This window comes from Chiloscyllium punctatum, chromosome 5 (assembly GCF_047496795.1).
Source record: "Chiloscyllium punctatum isolate Juve2018m chromosome 5, sChiPun1.3, whole genome shotgun sequence".
Classification (NCBI taxonomy): domain Eukaryota; kingdom Metazoa; phylum Chordata; class Chondrichthyes; order Orectolobiformes; family Hemiscylliidae; genus Chiloscyllium; species Chiloscyllium punctatum.
Genome location: NC_092743.1, coordinates 3973875 through 3996288, shown reverse-complemented (window position 1 = coordinate 3996288; position 22414 = coordinate 3973875). Strand labels below are relative to the sequence as shown.

The 22414-nt window shown below is 54.7% G+C and overlaps 2 protein-coding genes across 3 annotated transcripts in view; one reads left to right on the top strand and one right to left on the bottom strand.

Annotated features, from left to right (window-relative positions):
- LOC140476835 (acid-sensing ion channel 1C-like) overlaps positions 1–22414 on the bottom strand; it is a 474098-nt gene that overhangs the window by 295275 nt on the left and 156409 nt on the right. The gene's annotated exons all lie outside the window — the stretch shown is intronic.
- Positions 1–22414, top strand: part of LOC140476818 (acid-sensing ion channel 1C-like) — a 70085-nt gene that overhangs the window by 12836 nt on the left and 34835 nt on the right. The window contains exons 2-3 of the mRNA XM_072569610.1: positions 2649–2799; positions 13357–13484. Of these exons, the coding sequence (XP_072425711.1) occupies positions 2649–2799; positions 13357–13484 (279 nt within the window). The remainder of the gene's footprint in view (positions 1–2648; positions 2800–13356; positions 13485–22414) is intronic.

The window sequence follows — 22414 nt, the reverse complement described above, 5'->3', positions numbered from 1 at the left end:
AGGGGGATGGGGATGGGGATGGGGATGGGGATGGGGATGGGGATGGGGATTGGGGATGGGGATTGGGGATGGGGATGGGGATATGGATGGGGATGGGGATTGGGATGGGGATGGGGATTGGGGATGGGGATTGGGGATGGGGATGGGGGATGGGGATGGGGATGGGGATGGGGATGGGGATTGGGGATGGGGATGGGGATATGGATGGGGATGGGGATTGGGATGGGGATGGGGATTGGGGATGGGGATGGGGATGGGGATGGGGATGGGGATTGGGGATGGGGATGGGGATATGGATGGGGATGGGGATTGGGATGGGGATGGGGATATGGATGGGGATGGGGATTGGGATGGGGATGGGGATTGGGGATGGGGATGGGGATGGGGATGGGGATGGGGATTGGGGATGGGGATGGGGATATGGATGGGGATGGGGATATGGATGGGGATGGGGATTGGGATGGGGATGGGGATTGGGGATGGGGATGGGGATGGGGATGGGGATGGGGATTGGGGATGGGGATGGGGATATGGATGGGGATGGGGATTGGGATGGGGATGGGGATTGGGGATGGGGATTGGGGATGGGGATGGGGATGGGGATGGGGATTGGGGATGGGGATGGGGATGGGGATGGGGATTGGGGATGGGGATGGGGATTGGGGATGGGGATTGGGGATGGGGATGGGGATTGGGGATGGGGATGGGGATTGGGGATTGGGGATGGGGATGGGGATTGGGGATGGGGATGGGGATTGGGGATTGGGGATGGGGATTGGGATGGGGATGGGGATTGGGGATGGGGAATGGGGACGGGGATTGGGGACGGGGATTGGGGACGGGGATGGGGATGGGGACGGGGATGGGGACCGGGGCGGGGATGGGGATGATGTACACCCTGATTGTAGCTGATTCAAAGCAGATCATCACGTCATCAGCCACTGACCCAACAGGAAGTTGCTGTTTCTCTGCAGCTCAAATTTATTGATAGGAAATTGTAAATGGGTTTCCCTATCTACCCCGTCTCTGCCCCTTAAAGCTCTGTACACCCCAATCAGATCTCCCCTCAGCCCCTCTGGACAATAACCCCAGCCTCTCTTCATAGTTGAATCGCTCCTGGTGTATCTCCTCTGCGCCCGTTTCTGGTGCAATCAATATCTTATTGTGTGTTGCCCAGAAACATGCACAGTACTCCAGCTGTGACCTAACAAATGTTATATACAACTCCATGAAAGCTTCCTTGCTGTGGTATTCAAAGCCTTGACTAATAAAGGCAAGAATCCGATACGGCTTCCTAACCATCCGAACAATCTGTCCTGCTGCCTTCAAGAACCTATGTCCACCAAGGTCCCTCTGATCCTCTTAAAACATTTCAACATGTACTCCCTTGATAGTCCTCCCAAAATGCATTACCTCACACTTTTCAGGATTAAATTCGATTTGCCACTGTTCAGCCCACCTGACCAGTTCATTTACATCATCTTGTAGTCTAAGGAGCTTTCATCCTCCCGACAAAACTATTCTGAGGGACAGTACAAACCACCATTTAGAAAGAGAGAGAGTGACTGAGGACGGCCAGTAAGGATCGAATGTGGGAAGGTCATGTCTGATTGATTGTATTTTTGGATGAGGTGGTCAGGGACATTGATGAGGGAAGCACATTTGATGCAGTAAATATAGATTTGGATGAGGCTGGTGACAAATTCCCACAAGGGAGACTGACTGAAGAAGCCAAGTGACCTGGGAACCCAAGGGGGGAAGCTGATCTCCATCCCACTGAGATGAATAGCAGGAAGGGTTTCCGTGGATGGGTCTCTCTCGGACTGGGAAGGCTCCCACAACTCTTACTACTGAGTGCTGCAGAAACTCAGCTGCTCTGGCTGTGTGTGTGGAGAGCATTAAACCCAGTTAATGTTTCAAATCTGCCCCATCTGACCCTCCTTCGGACACTGAGGTTTTGCTACTTGCTCTCCGAGACAGTGATATATGCAAATGATTTAAACTTCAACTTGCGGGATATCACGAGTGTCACTGCCTGGATCCAGTATTTACTGCCCCCGTCCCTAGTTGCCCCTTGAGGAGGAGGGGGTGAGCTGCCTTCTTGACCCGCTGCAGTCCGTGTACTGTAGGTAGACCCACAATGCCCCGAGGGAGGGGAATTCCAGGATTCTGACTGAGCCAGACTGAAGGAACAGTGAGATATTTCCAAGTCAGGGGATGGTGAGGGGTTTGATTTCATGAATGGACAGCACTTGCTGAACAATCCCTCGCCCGTGCACTTTAAGATCGGTCTATCAGCAATTGTACAAGTTACTAATAACAACATGTCAACCAATCAAAGGGAGTCATAATGTGACTAATTCCCAGCTGCAAGAAGAGGCTTGTGTTAACTCACAGGGACACCATCTCGACAGGAATATGTTCAAACCACAGACCATTTGGAATGAACCGAATGCCTATTGCTTTCTCCCTAACAATGTGTCAGCCAATCAGAGTTGACTTCACAACCAATCAGCAGCCTGGTTTCCTACACTATATGAGTTGATTTCTTGCATTTGTCTTGATGAGTGCAGATGAAAGACATCAACATTTATCTGTCTTTATTGCAATCAAACAGACGCACTGTTTCTTCGTTCCCCCCCACTCAGATTTTCACCCGATATGGGAAATGTTACACCTTCAACTCAGGGAAGGATGGGAAACCCCTCCTCACCACCATGAAGGGAGGCACAGGGAATGGCCTGGAAGTCATGCTGGACATTCAGCAGGATGAGTACCTGCCGGTTTGGGATAAGACAGGTGAGACACTGAGATGGGAGGAACAGGGAATTGGTGGGGGGTGAGGTTGGGTGAGATGGGTGAGGTTTGTGGGATGGGTGAGGTTGGTGAGATGGGTGAGGTTTGTGGGATGGGTAAGGTTGGAGAGTTGGGTGAGGTTGTGGGATGGGTAAGGTTGGTGAGATGAGTGGGGTTGGTGAGATGAGTGGGGTTGGTGAGATGGGAGAGATGGGTGATGTTGAAGAGGTTGATGAGTTGGTGAAATATGTGAGGTTGGAGAGATGGGTGACGCTGGTGAGATGGGTGGGATGGGAGAGATTGGAGAGATGGGTGAGGTTGGAGAGTTGGGTGACGCTGGTGAGGTGGGTGAGGTTGTGAGATGGTGAGATCGGTGAGGCTGGTGAGATGGGTGAGGTTGGAGAGATTGGTGAGGTTGGTGAGAAGGGTGAGGTGGGTGAGGTTGGTGAGATGGGTGAGGTTGGTGGGATGGGTGAGGTTGGTGGGATGGGTGAGCTTGGAGAGTTGGGTGAGGTTGTGGGATGGGTGAGGTTGGTGGGATGGGTGAGCTTGGAGAGTTGAGTGAGGTTGGTGAGATGGGTGAGGTTGGAGAGATGGGTGAGGTTGGTGGGATGGGTGAGGTTGGAGAGATGGGTGAGGTTGAAGAGATGGGTGAGGTTGGTGAGGTGGGTGAGGTTGTGAGATGGGTGAGGATGGTGAGATGAGTGAGGTTAGTGAGGATGGTGAAGTTGGTGAGATTGGTGAGATCAGTGAGGTTGGTGAGATGTGTGAGATGTGTGTGGTTGGTGAGGTTGTGAGATGGCTGAGGTTGTGAGATGGCTGAGGTTGGTAAGATGGGTGAGGTTGGTGAGGTGGGTGAGGTTGGAGAGTTGGGTGAGTTTGGTGAGGTGGGTGAGGTTGTGAGATGGGTGAGGATGGTGAGATGAGTGAGGTTAGTGAGGATGGTGAAGTTGGTGAGATTGGTGAGATGGGTGAGATGTGTGTGGTTGGTGAGGTTGTGAGATGGCTGAGGTTGTGAGATGGGTGAGGTTGGTAAGATGGGTGAGGTTGGAGAGGTTGGTGAGGATGGTGAGGTTGGGGAGATGGGTGAGGTTGGTGAAATGGGTGAGGTTGTGAGATGGGTGAGGTTGGTGACGTGAGATGGGTGAGGTTGGTGAAATGGGTGAGGTTGGTGGGATGGGTGAGGTTGGTGGGATGGGTGAGGTTGTGAGATGGGTGAGGTTGGTGATGTGAGATGGGTGAGGTTGGTGAAATGGGTGAGGTTGGTGGGATGGGTGAGGTTGGAGAGATAGGTGAGGTTGGAGAGATTGGTGAGGTTGGTGAGATGGGTGAGGTTGGAGTGATGGTTGAGGTCGGTGAGGTTGGTGGGATGGGTGTGGTTGGAGAGATGGTTGAGGTCGGTGAGGTTGGAGAGATGGGTGTGGTTGGAGAGATGGGTGAGGTTGGTGGGATGGGTGATGTTGGAGAGATGGATGACGCTGGTGAGGTTTTGAGATGGGTGAGGTTGGAGAGGTTGTGAGATGGGAGAGATGGGTGAGGTTGGTGAGATGGGTGAGGTTGGTGAGATTGGTGATGTTGGAGAGTTGGGTGAGGTTGGTGAGGTTGGAGAGGTTGGAGAGGTTGGAGAGATGGGTGAGGTTGAAGAGATGGGTGAGGTTGGTGAGATGGGTGAGGTTGGTGGAATGGGTAAGATGTGTGTTTGGTGAGGTTGTGAGATGACTGAGGTTGTGAGATGGGTGAGGTTGGTAAGATGGGTGAGGTTGGAGAGGTTGGTGAGGATGGTGAGGTTGGGGAGATGGGTGAGGTTGGTGAAATGGGTGAGGTTGGAGAGATGGGTGAGGTTGGTGGGATGGGTAAGGTTGGTGAGGATGGCGAGTTGGGTGAAATGCGTGAGGTTGGAAGGATGGGTGCGGTTGGTGAGATGAGTGAGGATGGAGTGATGAGTGGGCTTGGTGAGATGGGAGAGATGGGTGATGTTGAAGAGGTTGATGAGTTGGTGAAATATGTGAGGTTGGAGAGATGGGTGACGCTGGTGAGATGGGAGAGATTGGAGAGATGGGTGACGCTGGTGAGGTGGGTGAGGTTGTGAGATGGGTGAGATCGGTGAGGCTGGTGAGATGGGTGAGGTTGGATAGATTGGTGAGGTTGGTGAGATGGGAGAGGTTGGTGAGAAGGGTGAGGTTGGTGAGGTTGGTGAGATGGGTGAGGTTGGTGAGATGGGTGAGGCTTGTGAGGCTGGTGAGATGGGTGAGGCTGGTGAGATGGGTGAGGTTGGTGAGGTTGGAGAGATGGGTGAGGTTGGTGAGATGGCTGAGGTTGGTCAGGGTGGAGAGATGGGTGAGGTTGGTGGGATGGGTGAGGTTGGTGGGATGGGTGAGGTTGGTCAGGGTGGAGAGATGGGTGAGGTTGGTGAGATGGGTGAGGTTGGTGAGGTGGGTGAGGTTGGAGAGTTGGGTGAGGTTGGTGAGGTGGGTGAGGTTGTGAGATGGGTGAGGATGGTGAGATGAGTGAGGTTAGTGAGGATGGTGAAGTTGGTGAGATGGGTGAGATGTGTGTGGTTGGTGAGGTTGTGAGATGGCTGAGGTTGTGAGATGGGTGAGGTTGGTAAGATGGCTGAGGTTGGAGAGGTTGGTGAGGATGGTGAGGTTGGGGAGATGGGTGAGGTTGGTGACGTTGTGAGATGGGTGAGGTTGGTGGGATGGGTGAGGTTGGTGGGATAGGTGAGGTTGGAGAGATAGGTGAGGTTGGAGAGATGGGTGAGGTTGGAGAGATGGGTGAGGTTGGTGAGATGGGTGAGGTTGGAGAGATGGGTGAGGTTGGTGAGATGGGTGAGGTTGGAGAGATGGGTGAGGTCGGTGAGGTTGGTGAGATGGGTGAGGTTCTTCTGATGGGTTAGGCTTGTGAGGTTGGTGAGATGGGTGAGGGTGGAGAGATGGGTGAGGTTGGTCAGGTTGGAGAGATGGGTGAGGTTGATGGGATGGGTGAGGTTGGAGAGTTGGGTAAGGTTGGTGAGATGGGTGATGTTGGAGAGTTGATTGAGGTTGGTGAGGTTGGAGAGGTTGGTAAGTTTGGAGAGATGGGTGAGATTGAAGAGATGGGTGAGGTGTGTGAGGTTGTGAGATGGGTGAGGATGGTGAGATGAGTGAGGTTAGTGAGGATGGTGAAGTTGGTGACATTGGTGAGATCAGTGAGGTTGGTGAGATGGGTGAGATGTGTGTGGTTGCTGAGGTTGTGAGATGGCTGAGGTTGGTAAGATGGCTGAGGTTGGAGAGGTTGGTGAGGATGGTGAGGTTGGTGAGATGGGTGAGGTTGGAGAGATGGGTGAGGTTGGAGAGATGGGTGAGGTTGGTGAGATGGGTGAGGTTGGAGAGATGGGTGAGGTTGGAGAGATGGGTGAGGTCGGTGAGGTTGGTGAGATGAGTGAGGTTGGTGAGATGAGTGAGGTTGGTGAGATGGGTGAGGTTGGTGAGGTTGGAGAGATGGGTGCAGTTGGTGAGATGGGTCAGATTGGTGAGATGGGTGAGGTTGGTGAAATGGGTGAGGTTGCTGAGGTTGGTGGGATGGGTCAGGTTGGTGAGATGGGTGAGGTTGGTGGGATGGGTGAGGTTGGAGAGATGTGTGAGGTTGGTGAGATAGGTGAGGTTGGTGAGGTAGAAGAGATGGGTGTAGTTGGTGAGATGGGTCAGATTGGTGAGATGGGTGAGGTTGGTGAGATGGGGGTGAGGTTGGTGAAATGGGTGAGGTTGGTCAGATGGGTGGGATGGGTGAGGTTGGTGAGATGGGTGAGGTTGGTCAGGTTGGAGAGATGTGTGAGGTTGGTGAGATTGGTGAGGTTGGTGAGATGGGTGAGGTGGGTGAGGTAGAAGAGATGGGTGTAGTTGGTGAGATGGGTCAGATTGGTGAGATGGGTGAGATGGGGGTGAGGTTGGTGAAATGGGTGAGGTTGGTCAGATGGGTGGGATGGGTGAGGTTGGTGAGATGGGTGAGGTTGCTGAGGTTGGTGGGATGGGTGATGTTGGAGAGATGGGTGAGGTTGGTGAGATGGGTGAGGTTGGTCAGGTTGGAGAGATGAGTGAGGTTGGTGAGATGCGTGAGGTTGTGAGATGAGTCAGGTTGGAGAGGTCAGAGAAATGGGTGAGGGTGCTGGGATGGTTGAGGTTGGAGAGTTAGGTGTGGTTGGTGAGATGGGTGAGGTTGGTGGGATGGATGAGTTTGGTGAGATGGGTGAGGTTGGAGAGCTGGGTGAGTTTGGTGCAGTTGGTGAGATGGGTGACGTTGGTGAGATGGGTGAGTTTGGTGAGATGGGTGAGGTTGGTGAGATGGGTGAAGTGGGTGCGGTAGTGAGATGGGTGAGGTTGGTGAGATCCGTGAGGTTGTGAGATGGGTCAGGTTGGAGAGGTCAGAGAGATGGGTGAGGTTGGTGGGATGGATGAGATTGGTGAGATGGAGAGGTTGGAGAGATGGGTGAGTTTGGTGCGGTTGGAGAGATGGGTGACGGTGAGATGGATGAGTTTGGTGAGATGGGTGAGGTTGGTGAGTTGGTGAGATGGGTGACGTTGGAGAGTTTGGTGAGGTGGGTGAGATGGGTGAGATTGGTGTGGTTGGTGAGGCTGGTGAGATGGGTGAGGTTGGTGAGGTTGGTGAGGTTGGAGAGATGGGTGAGATTGGTGTGGTTGGTGAGGCTGGTGAGATGGGTGAGGTTGGTGAGGTTGGAGAGATGGGTGAGATTGGTGTGGTTGGTGAGGCTGGTGAGATGGGTGAGGTTGGTGAGATGGGTGAGGTTGTTGAGATGGGTGAGGTGGGTGAGGCTGGAGAGGTGGGTGCCTTTGGTGAGATGGGTGAGGTTGGTGAGTTTACGAGATGGGTGATGATGGTGAGGTTGGTGAAATGGGTGAGGTTGGAGAGATGGGTGAGGTTGGTGAGGTTGGAGAGATGGGTGAGGTTGGTGAGGTTGGTGGGATGGGTGAGGCTGGTGAGATGGGTGAGGTTGGAGAGATGGGTACGGTTGGAGAGATGGGTGAGTTTGGTGCGGTTGGAGAGATGGGTGAGATGGGTGAGGTTGGTCAGGTTGGAGAGATGGGTGAGGTTGGTGAGATGGGTGAGGTTGCCAACATTGGTGAGATGGGTGAGGTTGCCAACATTGGTGAGATGGGTGAGGTTGGTGAGATGGGTGAGGATGGTGAGATGGGTGAGGTTGGTCAGGTTGGTGAGATGGGTGAGGTTGGTGAGATGGGTGAGGTTGGAGAGGTTGGTGAGATGGGTGAGGTTGGTGAGATGGGTGCGGTTGGTGACGTGGGATGGGTGAGGTTGGTGTGGTTGGTGAGATGGATGAGGTTGGAAAGGTTGGTAGGGCTGGTGAGATGTGTGAGGTTGGAGAGATGGGTGAGGTCGGTGAGGTTGGTGAGATGGGTGAGGTTGGAGAGATGGGTGAGGTTGGAGAGATGGGTGAGGTTGGTGAGATGGGTGAGGTTGGTGAGATGAGTGAGGTTGGTGAGATGGGTGAGGTTGGTGAGGTTGGAGAGATGGGTGCAGTTGGTGAGATGGGTCAGATTGGTGAGATGGGTGAGGTTGGTGAAATGGGTGAGGTTGCTGAGGTTGGTGGGATGGGTCATGTTGGTGAGATGGGTGAGGTTGGTGGGATGGGTGAGGTTGGAGAGATTGGAGAGGTTGGTGAGATGGGTGAGGTTGGAGAGATGTGTGAGGTTGGTGAGATTGGTGAGGTTGGTGAGATGGGTGAGGTGGGTGAGGTAGAAGAGATGGGTGTAGTTGGTGAGATGGGTCAGATTGGTGAGATGGGTGAGATGGGTGAGATGGGGTTGAGGTTGGTGAAATGGGTGAGGTTGGTCAGATGGGTGGGATGGGTGAGGTTGGTGAGATGGGTGAGGTTGCTGAGGTTGGTGGGATGGGTGATGTTGGAGAGATGGGTGAGGTTGGTGAGATGGGTGAGGTTGGTCGGTTGGAGAGATGAGTGAGGTTGGTGAGATGCGTGAGGTTGTGAGATGAGTCAGGTTGGAGAGGTCAGAGAGATGGGTGAGGGTGCTGGGATGGTTGAGGTTGGAGAGTTAGGTGTGGTTGGTGAGATGGGTGAGGTTGGTGGGATCCGTGAGGTTGTGAGATGGGTCAGGTTGGAGAGGTCAGAGAGATGGGTGAGGTTGGTGGGATGGATGAGATTGGTGAGATGGAGAGGTTGGAGAGATGGGTGAGTTTGGTGCGGTTGGAGAGATGGGTGACGTTGGTGAGATGGATGAGTTTGGTGAGATGGGTGAGGTTGGTGAGTTGGTGAGATGGGTGACGTTGGAGAGTTTGGTGAGGTGGGTGAGATGGGTGAGATTGGTGTGGTTGGTGAGGCTGGTGAGATGGGTGAGGTTGGTGAGGTTGGTGAGATGGGTGAGTTTGTTGAGATGGGTGAGGTGGGTGAGGCTGGAGAGGTGGGTGAGTTTGGTGAGTTTATGAGATGGGTGATGATGGTGAGGTTGGTGAAATGGGTGAGGTTGGAGAGATGGGTGAGGTTGGTGAGGTTGGTGAGGTTGGAGAGATGGGTGAGGTTGGTGAGGTTGGTGGGATGGGTGAGGCTGGTGAGATGGGTGAGGTTGGAGAGATGGGTACGGTTGGAGAGATGGGTGAGTTTGGTGCGGTTGGAGAGATGGGTGAGGTTGGTGAGATGGGTGAGGTTGGTCAGGTTGGTGAGATGGGTGAGGTTGGTGAGATGGGTGAGGTTGGAGAGGTTGGTGAGATGGGTGAGGTTGGTGAGATGGGTGCGGTTGGTAACGTGAGATGGGTGAGGTTGGTGTGGTTGGTGAGATGGATGAGGTTGGAAAGGTTGGTAGGGCTGGTGAGATGGGTGAGGTTGTAGTGATGAGTGGGGTTGGTGAGATGGGTGGGATGGGAGAGATTGGGGAGATGGGTGACTTTGGAGAGATGGGGACGCTGGTGAGGTGGGTGAGGTTGTGAGATGGGTGAGATGGGTGAGGCTGGTGAGATGGGTGAGGTTGGAGAGATGGGTGAGGTTGGTGAGATGGGTGAGGTTGGTGAGATGGGTGAGGTTGTTGAGATGGGTGAGATTGGTGAGGTTGGAGAGATGGGTGAGGTTGGTGGGATGGGTGAGGTTGGAGAGTTGGGTGAGGTTGGTGAGATGGGTAATGTTGGAGAGATGGGTGACGCTGGTGAGGATTTGAGATGGGTGAGGTTGGAGAGGTTGTGAGATGGGAGAGATGGGTGAGGTTGGAGAGATGGGTGAGGTTGGTGAGATGGTTGAGGTTGGTGAGTTGGGTGAGGTTGGTGATGTTGGAAAGGTTGGTGAGGTTGGAGAGATGGGTGAGGTTGGTGAGGTGGGTGAGGTTGTGAGATGGGTGAGGATGGTGAGATGAGTGAGGTTAGTGAGGATGGTGAAGTTGGTGAGATTGGTGAGATCAGTGAGGTTGGTGAGATGGGTGAGGTTGGAGAGATTGGTGAGGTTGGTGAGATGGGTGAGTTTTGTGAGATGGGTGAGGGTGGAGAGATGGGTGAGGTTGGTGAGATGGGTGAGTTTTGTGAGATGGGTGAGGGTGGAGAGATGGGTGAGGTTGGTGAGATGGGTGAGGTTTGTCAGGTTGGAAAGATGGGTGAGGTTGGTGAGATGGGTGAGGTTGGAGTGATTGGTGAGGTTGGTGAGATGGGTGAGTTTGGTGAGATGGGTGAGGGTGGAGAGATGGGTGAGGTTGGTGAGATGGTGAGGTTTATCAGGTTGGAAAGATGGGTGTGGTTGGAAAGATGGGTGAGGTTGGTGAGGTTGGTGAGATGGGTGAGGTTGGTGAGGTTGGTGAGATGGGTGCGGTTGGTGAGATGGGTGCAGTTTGGTGAGATGGGTGAGGTTGGTGAGATGGGTGAGGTTGGTGAGATGGGTGAGGTTGGAGAGATGGGTGAGGTTGGTGAGATGGGTGAGGTTGGTGAGATGGGTGAGTTTGGAGAGGTTGGTGAAATTGGTGAGGTTGGTGAGATGCGTGAAGTTTGTGAGGTTGGTGAGATGGGTGAGTTTGGTGAGATGGGTGAGGTTTGTGAGGTTGGTGAGATGGGTGAGGTTGGCGAGATGGGTGAGGTTTGTGAGGTTGGTGAGATGGGTGAGTTTGGTGAGATGGGTGAGGTTGGTGAGGTTGGAGAGATGGGTGAGGTTGGAGAGATGGGTGCAGTTGGTGAGGTGGGTGCAGTTGGTGAGATGGGTGAGGTTGGTGAGATGAGTGAGGTTAGTGAGATGGGTGAGGTTGGTGAGATGGGTGAGGTTGGTGAGATGAGTGAGGTTAGTGAGATGGGTGAGGTTGGTGAGATGGGTGAGGTTGGTGAGGCTGGAGAGATGGGTGAGATGCGGGTGAGGTTGGTGAGATTGGTGAGGTTGGTCAGATGGGTGAGATGGTGAGGTTGATGAGATGGGTGAGGTTGTTCAGGTTGGAGAGATGGGTGAGGTTGGTGAGATGGGTGTGGTTGGTGAGGTTGGTGAGATGAGTGAGGTTGGTGAGATGGGTGTGGTTGGTGAGGTTGGTGAGATGGATGACATTGGAGGTATGGTTGCGGTTTATGAGGGGGGAGAGATGGGTGAGTTTGGTTAGATGGGTGAGGTTGGAGAGATGGGTGGGTTTGGTAAGATGGGTGAGGTTGGTCAGGTTGGAGAGATGGGTGAGATGGGTGAGGTTGGTGAGATGGGTGGGATGGGAGAGATTGGAGAGATGGGTGACTTTGGAGAGATGGGTGACGCTGGTGAGGTGGGTGAGGTTGTGAGATGGGTGAGATCGGTGAGGCTGGTGATATAGGTGAGGTTGGAGAGATTGGTGGTGTTGGTGAGATGGGTGAGGTTGGTCAGGTTGGAGAGATGGGTGAGGTTGTGAGATGTGTCAGGTTGGAAAGGTCGGAGAGATGGGTGAGATTGGTGGGATGGGTGAGGTTGGAGAGTTGGGTAAGGATATGAGATGGGTCACATTGGAGAGGTCAAAGAGATGGGTGAGGTTGGTGAGATGGGTGAGGTTGGTTAGGTTGGAGAGATGGGTGAGGTTGGTAAGATGGGTGAGGTGGGTGAGGTTGGAGAGATGGGTGAGGTTGTGAGATGGGTCAGGTTGGAGAGGTCGGAGAGATTGGTGAGGTTGGAGAGTTGGGTGAGGTTGTGAGATGTGCCAGGTTGGAGAGGTCAGAGAGATGGGTGAGGTTGGAGAGAGATGGGTGAGGTTGGAGAGATGGGTGAGGTTGGTGTAATGGGTGAGGTTGTGAGATGGGTGAGGTTGGTGACGTTGTGAGATGGGTGAGGTTGGTGAAATGGGTGAGGCTGGAAAGATGGGTGAGGTTGGTGGGATGGGTGAGGTTGGAGAGATAGGTGAGGTTGGAGAGGTTGGTGTGGATGGTGAGGTTGGTGAGATGGGTGAGGTTGGGGAGATGGGTGAGGTTGGTGACATTGTGAGATGGGTGAGGTTGGTGAAATGGGTGAGGTTGGAGAGATGGGTGAGGTTGATGGGATAGGTGAGGTTGGAGAGATAGGTGAGGTTGGTGAGATGGGTGAAGGTGGAGAGATTGGTGAGGTTGGTGAGATGGTGAGGTTTGTCAGATTGGAGAGATGGGTGAGGTTGGTGAGGTTGGTGAGATGGGTGAGGTGGGTGCGGTTGGGGAGATGGGTGAGGTTTGTCAGGTTGGAGAGATGGGTGAGGTGTGTGAGGTGGGTGAGGTGGGTGAGGTGGGTGAGGTGTGTGAGTTGGGTGAGTTGGGTGAGGTGGATGTGGTGGATGTGGTGGGTGAGGTGGGTGAGGTGGGTGACGTGGGTGAGGTGGGTGAGGTGGGTGAGGTGGGTGAGTTGGGTGAGTTGGGTGAGGTGGGTGAGGTGGGTGAGGTGAGTGAGGTGGGTGAGTGAGGTGGGTGAGGTGGGTGAGGTGGGTGAGTTGGGTGAGGTGTGTGAGGTGTGTGAGGTGGGTGAGGTGGGTGAGGTTGGTGAGGTGGGTGAGATGGGTGAGTTGGGTGAGGTGGGTGAGGTGGGTGAGGTGGGTGAGGTGGGTGAGTTGGGTGAGGTGGGTGAGTTGGGTGAGGTGGGTGAGGTGGGTGAGGTGGGTGAGTTGGGTGAGGTGTATGAGGTGGGTGAGGTGGGTGAGTTGGGTGAGTTGGGTGAGGTGTATGAGGTGGGTGAGTTGGGTGAGGTGTATGAGGTGGGTGAGGTGGGTGAGGTGGGTGAGGTGGGTGAGTTCGGTGAGGTTGGTGAGTTGGGTGAGGTGGGTGAGATGGGTGAGGTGGGTGAGGTGTATGAGGTGGGTGAGGTGGGTGAGTTGGGTGAGTTGGGTGAGGTGTATGAGGTGGGTGAGTTGGGTGAGGTGGGTGAGGTGGGTGAGGTGGGTGAGGTTGGAGGTTACTACAGAGATAGGGAGAGGTGAAGCCATGTCGGTGTTTGAAAATGGGACCTGTCAGATTGCACTGAAACAGAGCTCGGGGCAGCGAAGGCATTAGTGAGGGTTTGTATGTATGGGTGTGCTCATTGTTAATCAATGTTTCTTCTGTCTCTCTCTCTCTCTCTCTCTCTCTCTCTCTCTCTCTCTCTCTCTCGCTCTCTCCATCTTGCAGAAGAAACATCCTTTGAGGCTGGTTTGAAGATTCAGATCCACACCCAGGATGAGCCCCCATACATCCACGAGTTGGGGTTTGGAGTTGCTCCAGGTTTCCAGACGTTTGTGTCCACACAGGAGCAGCGGGTAATGTCCTGAGCAGGTTTGCTCCCTGGTAAAGATCATCAATGGGACATAGCTCAATTGTAAGGAAATACCTTGAACAAGTAAAAGTCAGGATTCCTAACCGACTACAACACATCCTAAACAATATCCCTCATTTTGATGATGACCAAAACAGGCAAAACATGTTCACACATCCCGGAGATCCAACTGGAATAGAGGCCGATGACAGGTCAATCCGACCCAAACAAGCAGCCGAATGGAGAGGGACATGTTACTCCTGGCTGCTCAGGGCTGACACCTGCTCGATGGTGTCTCTCAGCCTCATGACACAGTCATTGTGAGAGACTTCTCACTCAGTCTGTGTGTGAGATCAGTGTGTGTGTGTGATCGGTGTGTGTGTGTGATCGGTGTGTGTGTGTGATCAGTGTGTGTATGATCGGTGTGTGTGTGTGTGTGATCAGTGTGTGTGTGTGATCGGTGTGTGTGTGTGCTCTGTGTGTGTGTGATCAATGTGTGTGGGTGATCAGTGTGTGTGTGATCTGTGTGTGTGATCATTGACTGTGTGTGTGTGATCAGTGTGTGTGTGATCAATCTGTGTGTGATCAATGTGTGTGGGTGATCAGTGTGTGTGTGATCTGTGTGTGTGATCAGTGTGTGTGTGTGTGATCAATGTGTGTGGGTGATCAGTGTGTTTGGGTGATCAGTGTGTGTGATCAGTGACTGTGTGTGTGTGATCAGTGTGTGTGTGTGTGTGATCAGTGTGTGTGGGTGATCTGTGTGTGTGTGATCAGTGTGTGTGTGTGTGTGATCAGTGTGTGTGATCAGTGTGTGTGTGTGTGATCAATGTGTGTGGGTGATCAGTGTGTGTGTGTGTGAGTGTGTGTGATCAATGTGTGTGGGTGATCAGTGTGTGTGTGATCTGTTTGTGTGTGATCTGTGTGTGTGTGATCTGTGTGTGTGTGTGATCAGTGTGTGTGTGTGTGTGTGTGATCAGTGTGTGTGTGTGATCAGTGTGTGTGTGATGTGTGTGTGTGATCAGTGTGTGTGTGATCAGTGTGTGTGTGTGATCAGTGTGTGTGTGTGTGTCTGATCTGTGTGTGTGTGTGTGTGATCAATGTGTGTGGGTGATCAGTGTGTGTGTGATCAGTGACTGTGTGTGTGTGTGATCAGTGACTGTGTGTGTGTGTGATCAGTGTGTGTGTGATCAATGTGTGTGGGTGATCAGTGTGTGTGTGATCTGTGTGTGTGATCAGTGTGTGTGTGTGTGATCAATGTGTGTGGGTGATCAGTGTGTGTGTGATCAATGTGTGTGTGTGATCAGTGTGTGTGTGTGTGATCAATGTGTGTGGGTGATCAGTGTGTGTGTGATCAATGTGTGTGGGTGATCTGTGTGTGTGTGATCAATGTGTGTGTGTGATCAGTGTGTGTGTGTGTGTGATCAATGTGTGTGTGTGATCAGTGTGTGTGTGTGTGATCAATGTGTGTGTGTGATCAATGTGTGTGTGTGATCAGTGTGTGTGTGTGTGATCAATGTGTGTGTGTGATCAATGTGTGTGTGTGATCAGTGTGTGTGTGTGATCAGTGTGTGTGTGTGTGTGTGTGTGAGATCAATGTGTGTGGGTGATCAGTGTGTGTGTGTGATCAATGTGTGTGGGTGATCTGTGTGTGTGATCTGTGTGTGTGATCTGTGTGTGTGTGCGAACAGTGTGTGTGTGCGATCAGTGTGTGTGTGATCTGTGTGTGTGTGATCTGTGTGTGTGATCAGTGTGTGTGTGTGTGTGAGATCAGTGTGCGTGTGATCAGTGTGTGTGTGTGATCAGTGTGTGTGTGTGTGTGTGTGTGATCAATGTGTGTGGGTGATCAGTGTGTGTGTGTGTGTGATCAATGTGTGTGTGTGATCAGTGTATGTGTGTGATCAGTGTGTGTGTGTGTGTGTGTGATCAATGTGTGTGGGTGATCAGTGTGTGTGTGTGGGTGATCTGTGTGTGTGTGTGATCAGTGTGTGTGTGTGTGTGTGATCTGTGTGTGTGTGTGTGATCAGTGTGTGTGTGTGTGGGTGATCTGTGTGTGTGTGTGTGATCAGTGTGTGTGTGTATGTGATCTGTGTGTGTGTGTGATCAGTGTGTGTGTGTGTGTGTGTGATCTGTGTGTGTGTGTGTGATCAGTGTGTGTGTGTGATCAGTGTGTGTGTGTGATCAGTGTGTGTGTGTGTGTGTGTGTGATCAGTGTGTGTGTGTGTGTGATCTGTGTGTGTGTGTGTGATCTGTGTGTGTGTGTGTGATCAGTGTGTGTGTGTGATCAGTGTGTGTGTGTGTGTGATCTGTGTGTGTGTGTGTGATCAGTGTGTGTGTGTGATCAGTGTGTGTGTGTGTGTGATCATTGTGTGTGTGTGATCAGTGTGTGTGTGTGTGTGTGATCTGTGTGTGTGTGTGTGATCAGTGTGTGTGTGTGATCAGTGTGTGTGTGTGATCTGTGTGTGTGTGTGTGATCAGTGTGTGTGTGTGATCAGTGTGTGTGTGTGATCTGTGTGTGTGTGTGTGATCAATGTGTGTGGGTGATCTGTGTGTGTGTGTGATCAGTGTGTGTGTGTGTGTGTGTGATCAGTGTGTGTGTGTGATCAGTGTGTGTGTGTGTGTGTGTGTGTGTGTGTGTGATCAGTGTGTGTGTGTGTGTGTGTGTGTGTGTGATCAGTGTGTCGTAGGTTGAGTCTGAGTGGATTCTGTTCCCTCACAATATCACTCCAGGATCAGTATTAATTTTAATACCATCTGGGCTTGGTTGTATACCATACAGTGACGCCCAGGTATCTGTATACTCTGTCTGGTGTGTGACTGTGACCATCCCCTCACTGCGTACTGGGTCACAGTGACCATCCCCTCGCTGCGTACTGGGTCACAGTGACCATACCCTCACTGCGTACTGGGTCACAGTGACCGTCCCCTCGCTGCGTACTGGGTGACTGTGACCATCCCCTCGCTGCGTACTGGGGTCACAGTGACCATACCCTCACTGCGTACTGGGTCACAGTGACCATACCCTCACTGCGTACTGGGTCACAGTGACCATCCCCTCGCTGCGTACTGGGGTCACAGTGACAATCCCCTCACTGCGTATTGGGTCACAGTGACCATCCCCTCACTGCGTACTGGGTCACAGTGACCATCCCCTCGCTGCGTACTGGGTCACAGTGACCATCCCCTCACTGCGTACTGGGTCACAGTGACCGTACCCTCACTGCGTACTGGGTCACAGTGACCGTCCCCTCACTGCGTACTGGGTCACAGTGACCATCCCCTCACTGCGTACTGGGTCACAGTGACCATACCCTCACTGCGTACTGGGTCACAGTGACCATCCCCTCGCTGTGTACTGGGTCACAGTGACCATCCCCTCGCTGCGTACCGGGTCACAGTGACCATACCCTCACTGCGTACTGGGGTCACAGTGACCATCCCCTCGCTGCGTACCGGGTCACAGTGACCATACCCTCACTGCGTACTGGGGTCACAGTGACCATCCCCTCGCTGCGTACTGGGTCACAGTGACCGTACCCTCACTGCGTACTGGGTCACAGTGACCATACCCTCGCTGCGTACTGGGTCACAGTGACCATCCCCTCGCTGCGTACTGGGTCACAGTGACCATACCCTCACTGCGTACTGGGTCACAGTGACCATCCCCTCACTGCGTACTGGGGTCACAGTGACCATCCCCTCGCTGCGTACTGGGTCACAGTGACCGTCCCCTCACTGCGTACTGGGGTCACAGTGACCATCCCCTCACTGCGTACTGGGTCACAGTGACCATACCCTCACTGCGTACTGGGTCACAGTGACCGTACCCTCACTGCGTACTGGGGTCACAGTGACCGTACCCTCACTGCGTACTGGGTCACAGTGACCATACCCTCGCTGCGTACTGGGTCACAGTGACCGTACCCTCGCTGCGTACTGGGTCACAGTGACCGTACCCTCGCTGCGTACTGGGTCACAGTGACCATCCCCTCGCTGCGTACTGGGTCACAGTGACCGTCCCCTCGCTGCGTACTGGGTCACAGTGACCATACCCTCACTGCGTACTGGGTCACAGTGACCATACCCTCACTGCGTACTGGGGTCACAGTGACCATACCCTCACTGCGTACTGGGTCACAGTGACCGTCCCCTCACTGCGTACTGGGTCACAGTGACCGTCCCCTCACTGCGTACTGGGTCACAGTGACCATCCCCTCACTGCGTACTGGGTCACAGTGACCATACCCTCGCTGCGTACTGGGGTCACAGTGACCATACCCTCGCTGCGTACTGGGTCACAGTGACCATACCCTCGCTGCGTACTGGGTCACAGTGACCATACCCTCACTGCGTACTGGGTCACAGTGACCGTACCCTCACTGCGTACTGGGTCACAGTGACCATACCCTCACTGCGTACTGGGTCACAGTGACCATCCCCTCGCTGCGTACTGGGTCACAGTGACCATACCCTCACTGCGTACTGGGTCACAGTGACCATACCCTCGCTGCGTACTGGGTCACAGTGACCATCCCCTCGCTGCGTACTGGGTCACAGTGACCATACCCTCGCTGCGTACTGGGTCACAGTGACCGTACCCTCACTGCGTACTGGGGTCACAGTGACCGTACCCTCACTGCGTACTGGGTCACAGTGACCATACCCTCGCTGCGTACTGGGTCACAGTGACCGTACCCTCACTGCGTACTGGGTCACAGTGACCATACCCTCGCTGCGTACTGGGTCACAGTGACCATCCCCTCGCTGCGTACTGGGTCACAGTGACCGTCCCCTCGCTGCGTACTGGGTCACAGTGACCATCCCCTCGCTGCGTACTGGGTCACAGTGACCGTCCCCTCGCTGCGTAGTGGGTCACAGTGACCATACCCTCACTGCGTACTGGGTCACAGTGACCGTACCCTTACTGCGTACTGGGGTCACAGTGACCATACCCTCACTGCGTACTGGGTCACAGTGACCGTACCCTCGCTGCGTACTGGGGTCACAGTGACCATCCCCTCACTGCGTACTGGGGTCACAGTGACCGTACCCTCGCTGCGTACTGGGGTCACAGTGACCATCCCCTCGCTGCGTACTGGGTCACAGTGACCATACCCTCACTGTGTGCTGGGTCACAGTGACCGTCCCCTCACTGCGTACTGGGTCACAGTGACCATACCCTCACTGCGTACTGGGTCACAGTGACCATACCCTCGCTGCGTACTGGGGTCACAGTGACCATACCCTCGCTGCGTACTGGGGTCACAGTGACCATCCCCTCGCTGCGTACTGGGTCACAGTGACCATCCCCTCGCTGCGTACTGGGTCACAGTGACCATCCCCTCGCTGCGTACTGGGTCACAGTGACCATCCCCTCACTGCGTACTGGGTCACAGTGACCGTCCCCTCACTGCGTACTGGGTCACAGTGACCATACCCTCACTGCGTACTGGGTCACAGTGACCGTCCCCTCACTGCGTACTGGGTCACAGTGACCATACCCTCGCTGCGTACTGGGGTCACAGTGACCATACCCTCGCTGCGTACTGGGGTCACAGTGACCATCCCCTCGCTGCGTACTGGGTCACAGTGACCATCCCCTCACTGCGTACTGGGTCACAGTGACCATCCCCTCACTGCGTACTGGGTCACAGTGACCATACCCTCGCTGCGTACTGGGTCACAGTGACCATACCCTCGCTGCGTACTGGGTCACAGAGACCATACCCTCGCTGCGTACTGGGTCACAGAGACCATACCCTTGCTGCGTACTGGGTCACAGTGACCGTACCCTCGCTGCGTACTGGGTCACAGTGTCCGTACCCTCACTGCGTACTGGGTCAGAGTGACCGTCCCCTTGCTGCATACTGGGTCACAGTGACCATACCCTCACTGCGTACTGGGGTCACAGTGACCATACCCTCACTGCGTACTGGGTCACAGTGACCATCCCCTCACTGCGTACTGGGTCACAGTGACCATCCCCTCTCTGCGTACTGGGTCACAGTGACCATCCCCTCGCTGCGTACTGGGTCACAGTGACCATACCCTCACTGCGTACTGGGTCACAGTGACTATACACTCACTGCGTACTGGGTCACAGTGACCGTCCCCTCGCTGCGTACTGGGTCACAGTGACCATACCCTCACTGCGTACTGGGTCACAGTGACTATACACTCACTGCGTACTGGGTCACAGTGACCAACCCCTCACTGCGTACTGGGGTCACAGTGACTATACACTCACTGCGTACTGGGTCACAGTGACCATACCCTCACTGCGTACTGGGTCACAGTGACTATACACTCACTGCGTACTGGGTCACAGTGACCGTACCCTCACTGCGTACTGGGTCACAGTGACCGTACCCTCACTGTGTACTGGGTCACAGTGACCATACCCTCACTGCGTACTGGGTCACAGTGACCGTACCCTCACTGCGTACTGGGGTCACAGTGACCATCCCCTCGCTGCGTACTGGGTCACAGTGACCATACCCTCACTGCGTACTGGGTCACAGTGACCATCCCCTCACTGCGTACTGGGTCACAGTGACCATCCCCTCACTGCGTACTGGGGTCACAGTGACCATCCCCTCGCTGCGTACTGGGTCACAGTGACCATCCCCTCACTGCGTACTGGGGTCACAGTGACCATCCCCTCACTGCGTACTGGGTCACAGTGACCATACCCTCACTGCGTACTGGGTCACAGTGACCGTACCCTCGCTGCGTACTGGGTCACAGTGACCGTACCCTCGCTGCGTACTGGGTCACAGTGACCATACCCTCGCTGCGTACTGGGTCACAGTGACCATCCCCTCGCTGCGTACTGGGTCACAGTGACCGTCCCCTCGCTGCGTACTGGGTCACAGTAACCATACCCTCACTGCGTACTGGGGTCACAGTGACCATACCCTCACTGCGTACTGGGTCACAGTGACCGTCCCCTCACTGCGTACTGGGTCACAGTGACCGTCCCCTCACTGCGTACTGGGTCACAGTGACCATCCCCTCACTGCGTACTGGGTCACAGTGACCATACCCTCGCTGCGTACTGGGTCACAGTGACCATACCCTCACTGCGTACTGGGTCACAGTGACCGTCCCCTCACTGCGTACTGGGTCACAGTGACCGTACCCTCACTGCGTACTGGGTCACAGTGACCGTACCCTCACTGCGTACTGGGTCACAGTGACCATCCCCTCGCTGCGTACTGGGTCACAGTGACCATACCCTCGCTGCGTACTGGGTCACAGTGACCGTACCCTCGCTGCGTACTGGGTCACAGTGACCGTACCCTCACTGCGTACTGGGTCACAGTGACCATACCCTCGCTGCGTACTGGGTCACAGTGACCGTCCCCTCGCTGCGTACTGGGTCACAGTGACCATACCCTCGCTGCGTACTGGGTCACAGTGACCATCCCCTCGCTGCGTACTGGGTCACAGTGACCGTCCCCTCGCTGCGTACTGGGTCACAGTGACCATACCCTCACTGCGTACTGGGGTCACAGTGACCGTACCCTCACTGCGTACTGGGGTCACAGTGACCATACCCTCACTGCGTACTGGGTCACAGTGACCGTACCCTCGCTGCGTACTGGGGTCACAGTGACCATCCCCTCACTGCGTACTGGGTCACAGTGACCATACCCTCACTGTGTGCTGGGTCACAGTGACCATACCCTCGCTGCGTACTGGGGTCACAGTGACCATACCCTCACTGCGTACTGGGTCACAGTGACCATACCCTCGCTGCGTACTGGGGTCACAGTGACCATACCCTCGCTGCGTACTGGGGTCACAGTGACCATACCCTCGCTGCGTACTGGGGTCACAGTGACCATACCCTCGCTGCGTACTGGGGTCACAGTGACCATACCCTCGCTGCGTACTGGGTCACAGTGACCATCCCCTCGCTGCGTACTGGGTCACAGTGACCATCCCCTCGCTGCGTACTGGGTCACAGTGACCATCCCCTCACTGCGTACTGGGTCACAGTGACCGTCCCCTCACTGCGTACTGGGTCACAGTGACCATACCCTCACTGCGTACTGGGTCACAGTGACCGTCCCCTCACTGCGTACTGGGTCACAGTGACCATACCCTCGCTGCGTACTGGGGTCACAGTGACCATACCCTCGCTGCGTACTGGGGTCACAGTGACCATCCCCTCGCTGCGTACTGGGTCACAGTGACCATCCCCTCACTGCGTACTGGGTCACAGTGACCATACCCTCGCTGCGTACTGGGTCACAGTGACCATCCCCTCGCTGCGTACTGGGTCACAGTGACCGTGCCCTCACTGCGTACTGGGTCACAGTGACCATACCCTCGCTGCGTACTGGGTCACAGTGACCATACCCTCGCTGCGTACTGGGTCACAGAGACCATACCCTCGCTGCGTACTGGGTCACAGAGACCATACCCTTGCTGCGTACTGGGTCACAGTGACCGTACCCTCGCTGCGTACTGGGTCACAGTGTCCGTACCCTCACTGCGTACTGGGTCAGAGTGACCGTCCCCTTGCTGCATACTGGGTCACAGTGACCATACCCTCACTGCGTACTGGGGTCACAGTGACCATACTCTCACTGCGTACTGGGTCACAGTGACCATCCCCTCTCTGCGTACTGGGTCACAGTGACCATCCCCTTGCTGCGTACTGGGTCACAGTGACCATACCCTCACTGCGTACTGGGTCACAGTGACTATACACTCACTGCGTACTGGGTCACAGTGACCGTCCCTTCGCTGCGTACTGGGTCACAGTGACCATACCCTCACTGCGTACTGGGTCACAGTGACCATACCCTCACTGCGTACTGGGTCACAGTGACCGTCCCCTCACTGCGTACTGGGTCACAGTGACCGTCCCCTCACTGCGTACTGGGTCACAGTGACCATCCCCTCGCTGCGTACTGGGTCACAGTG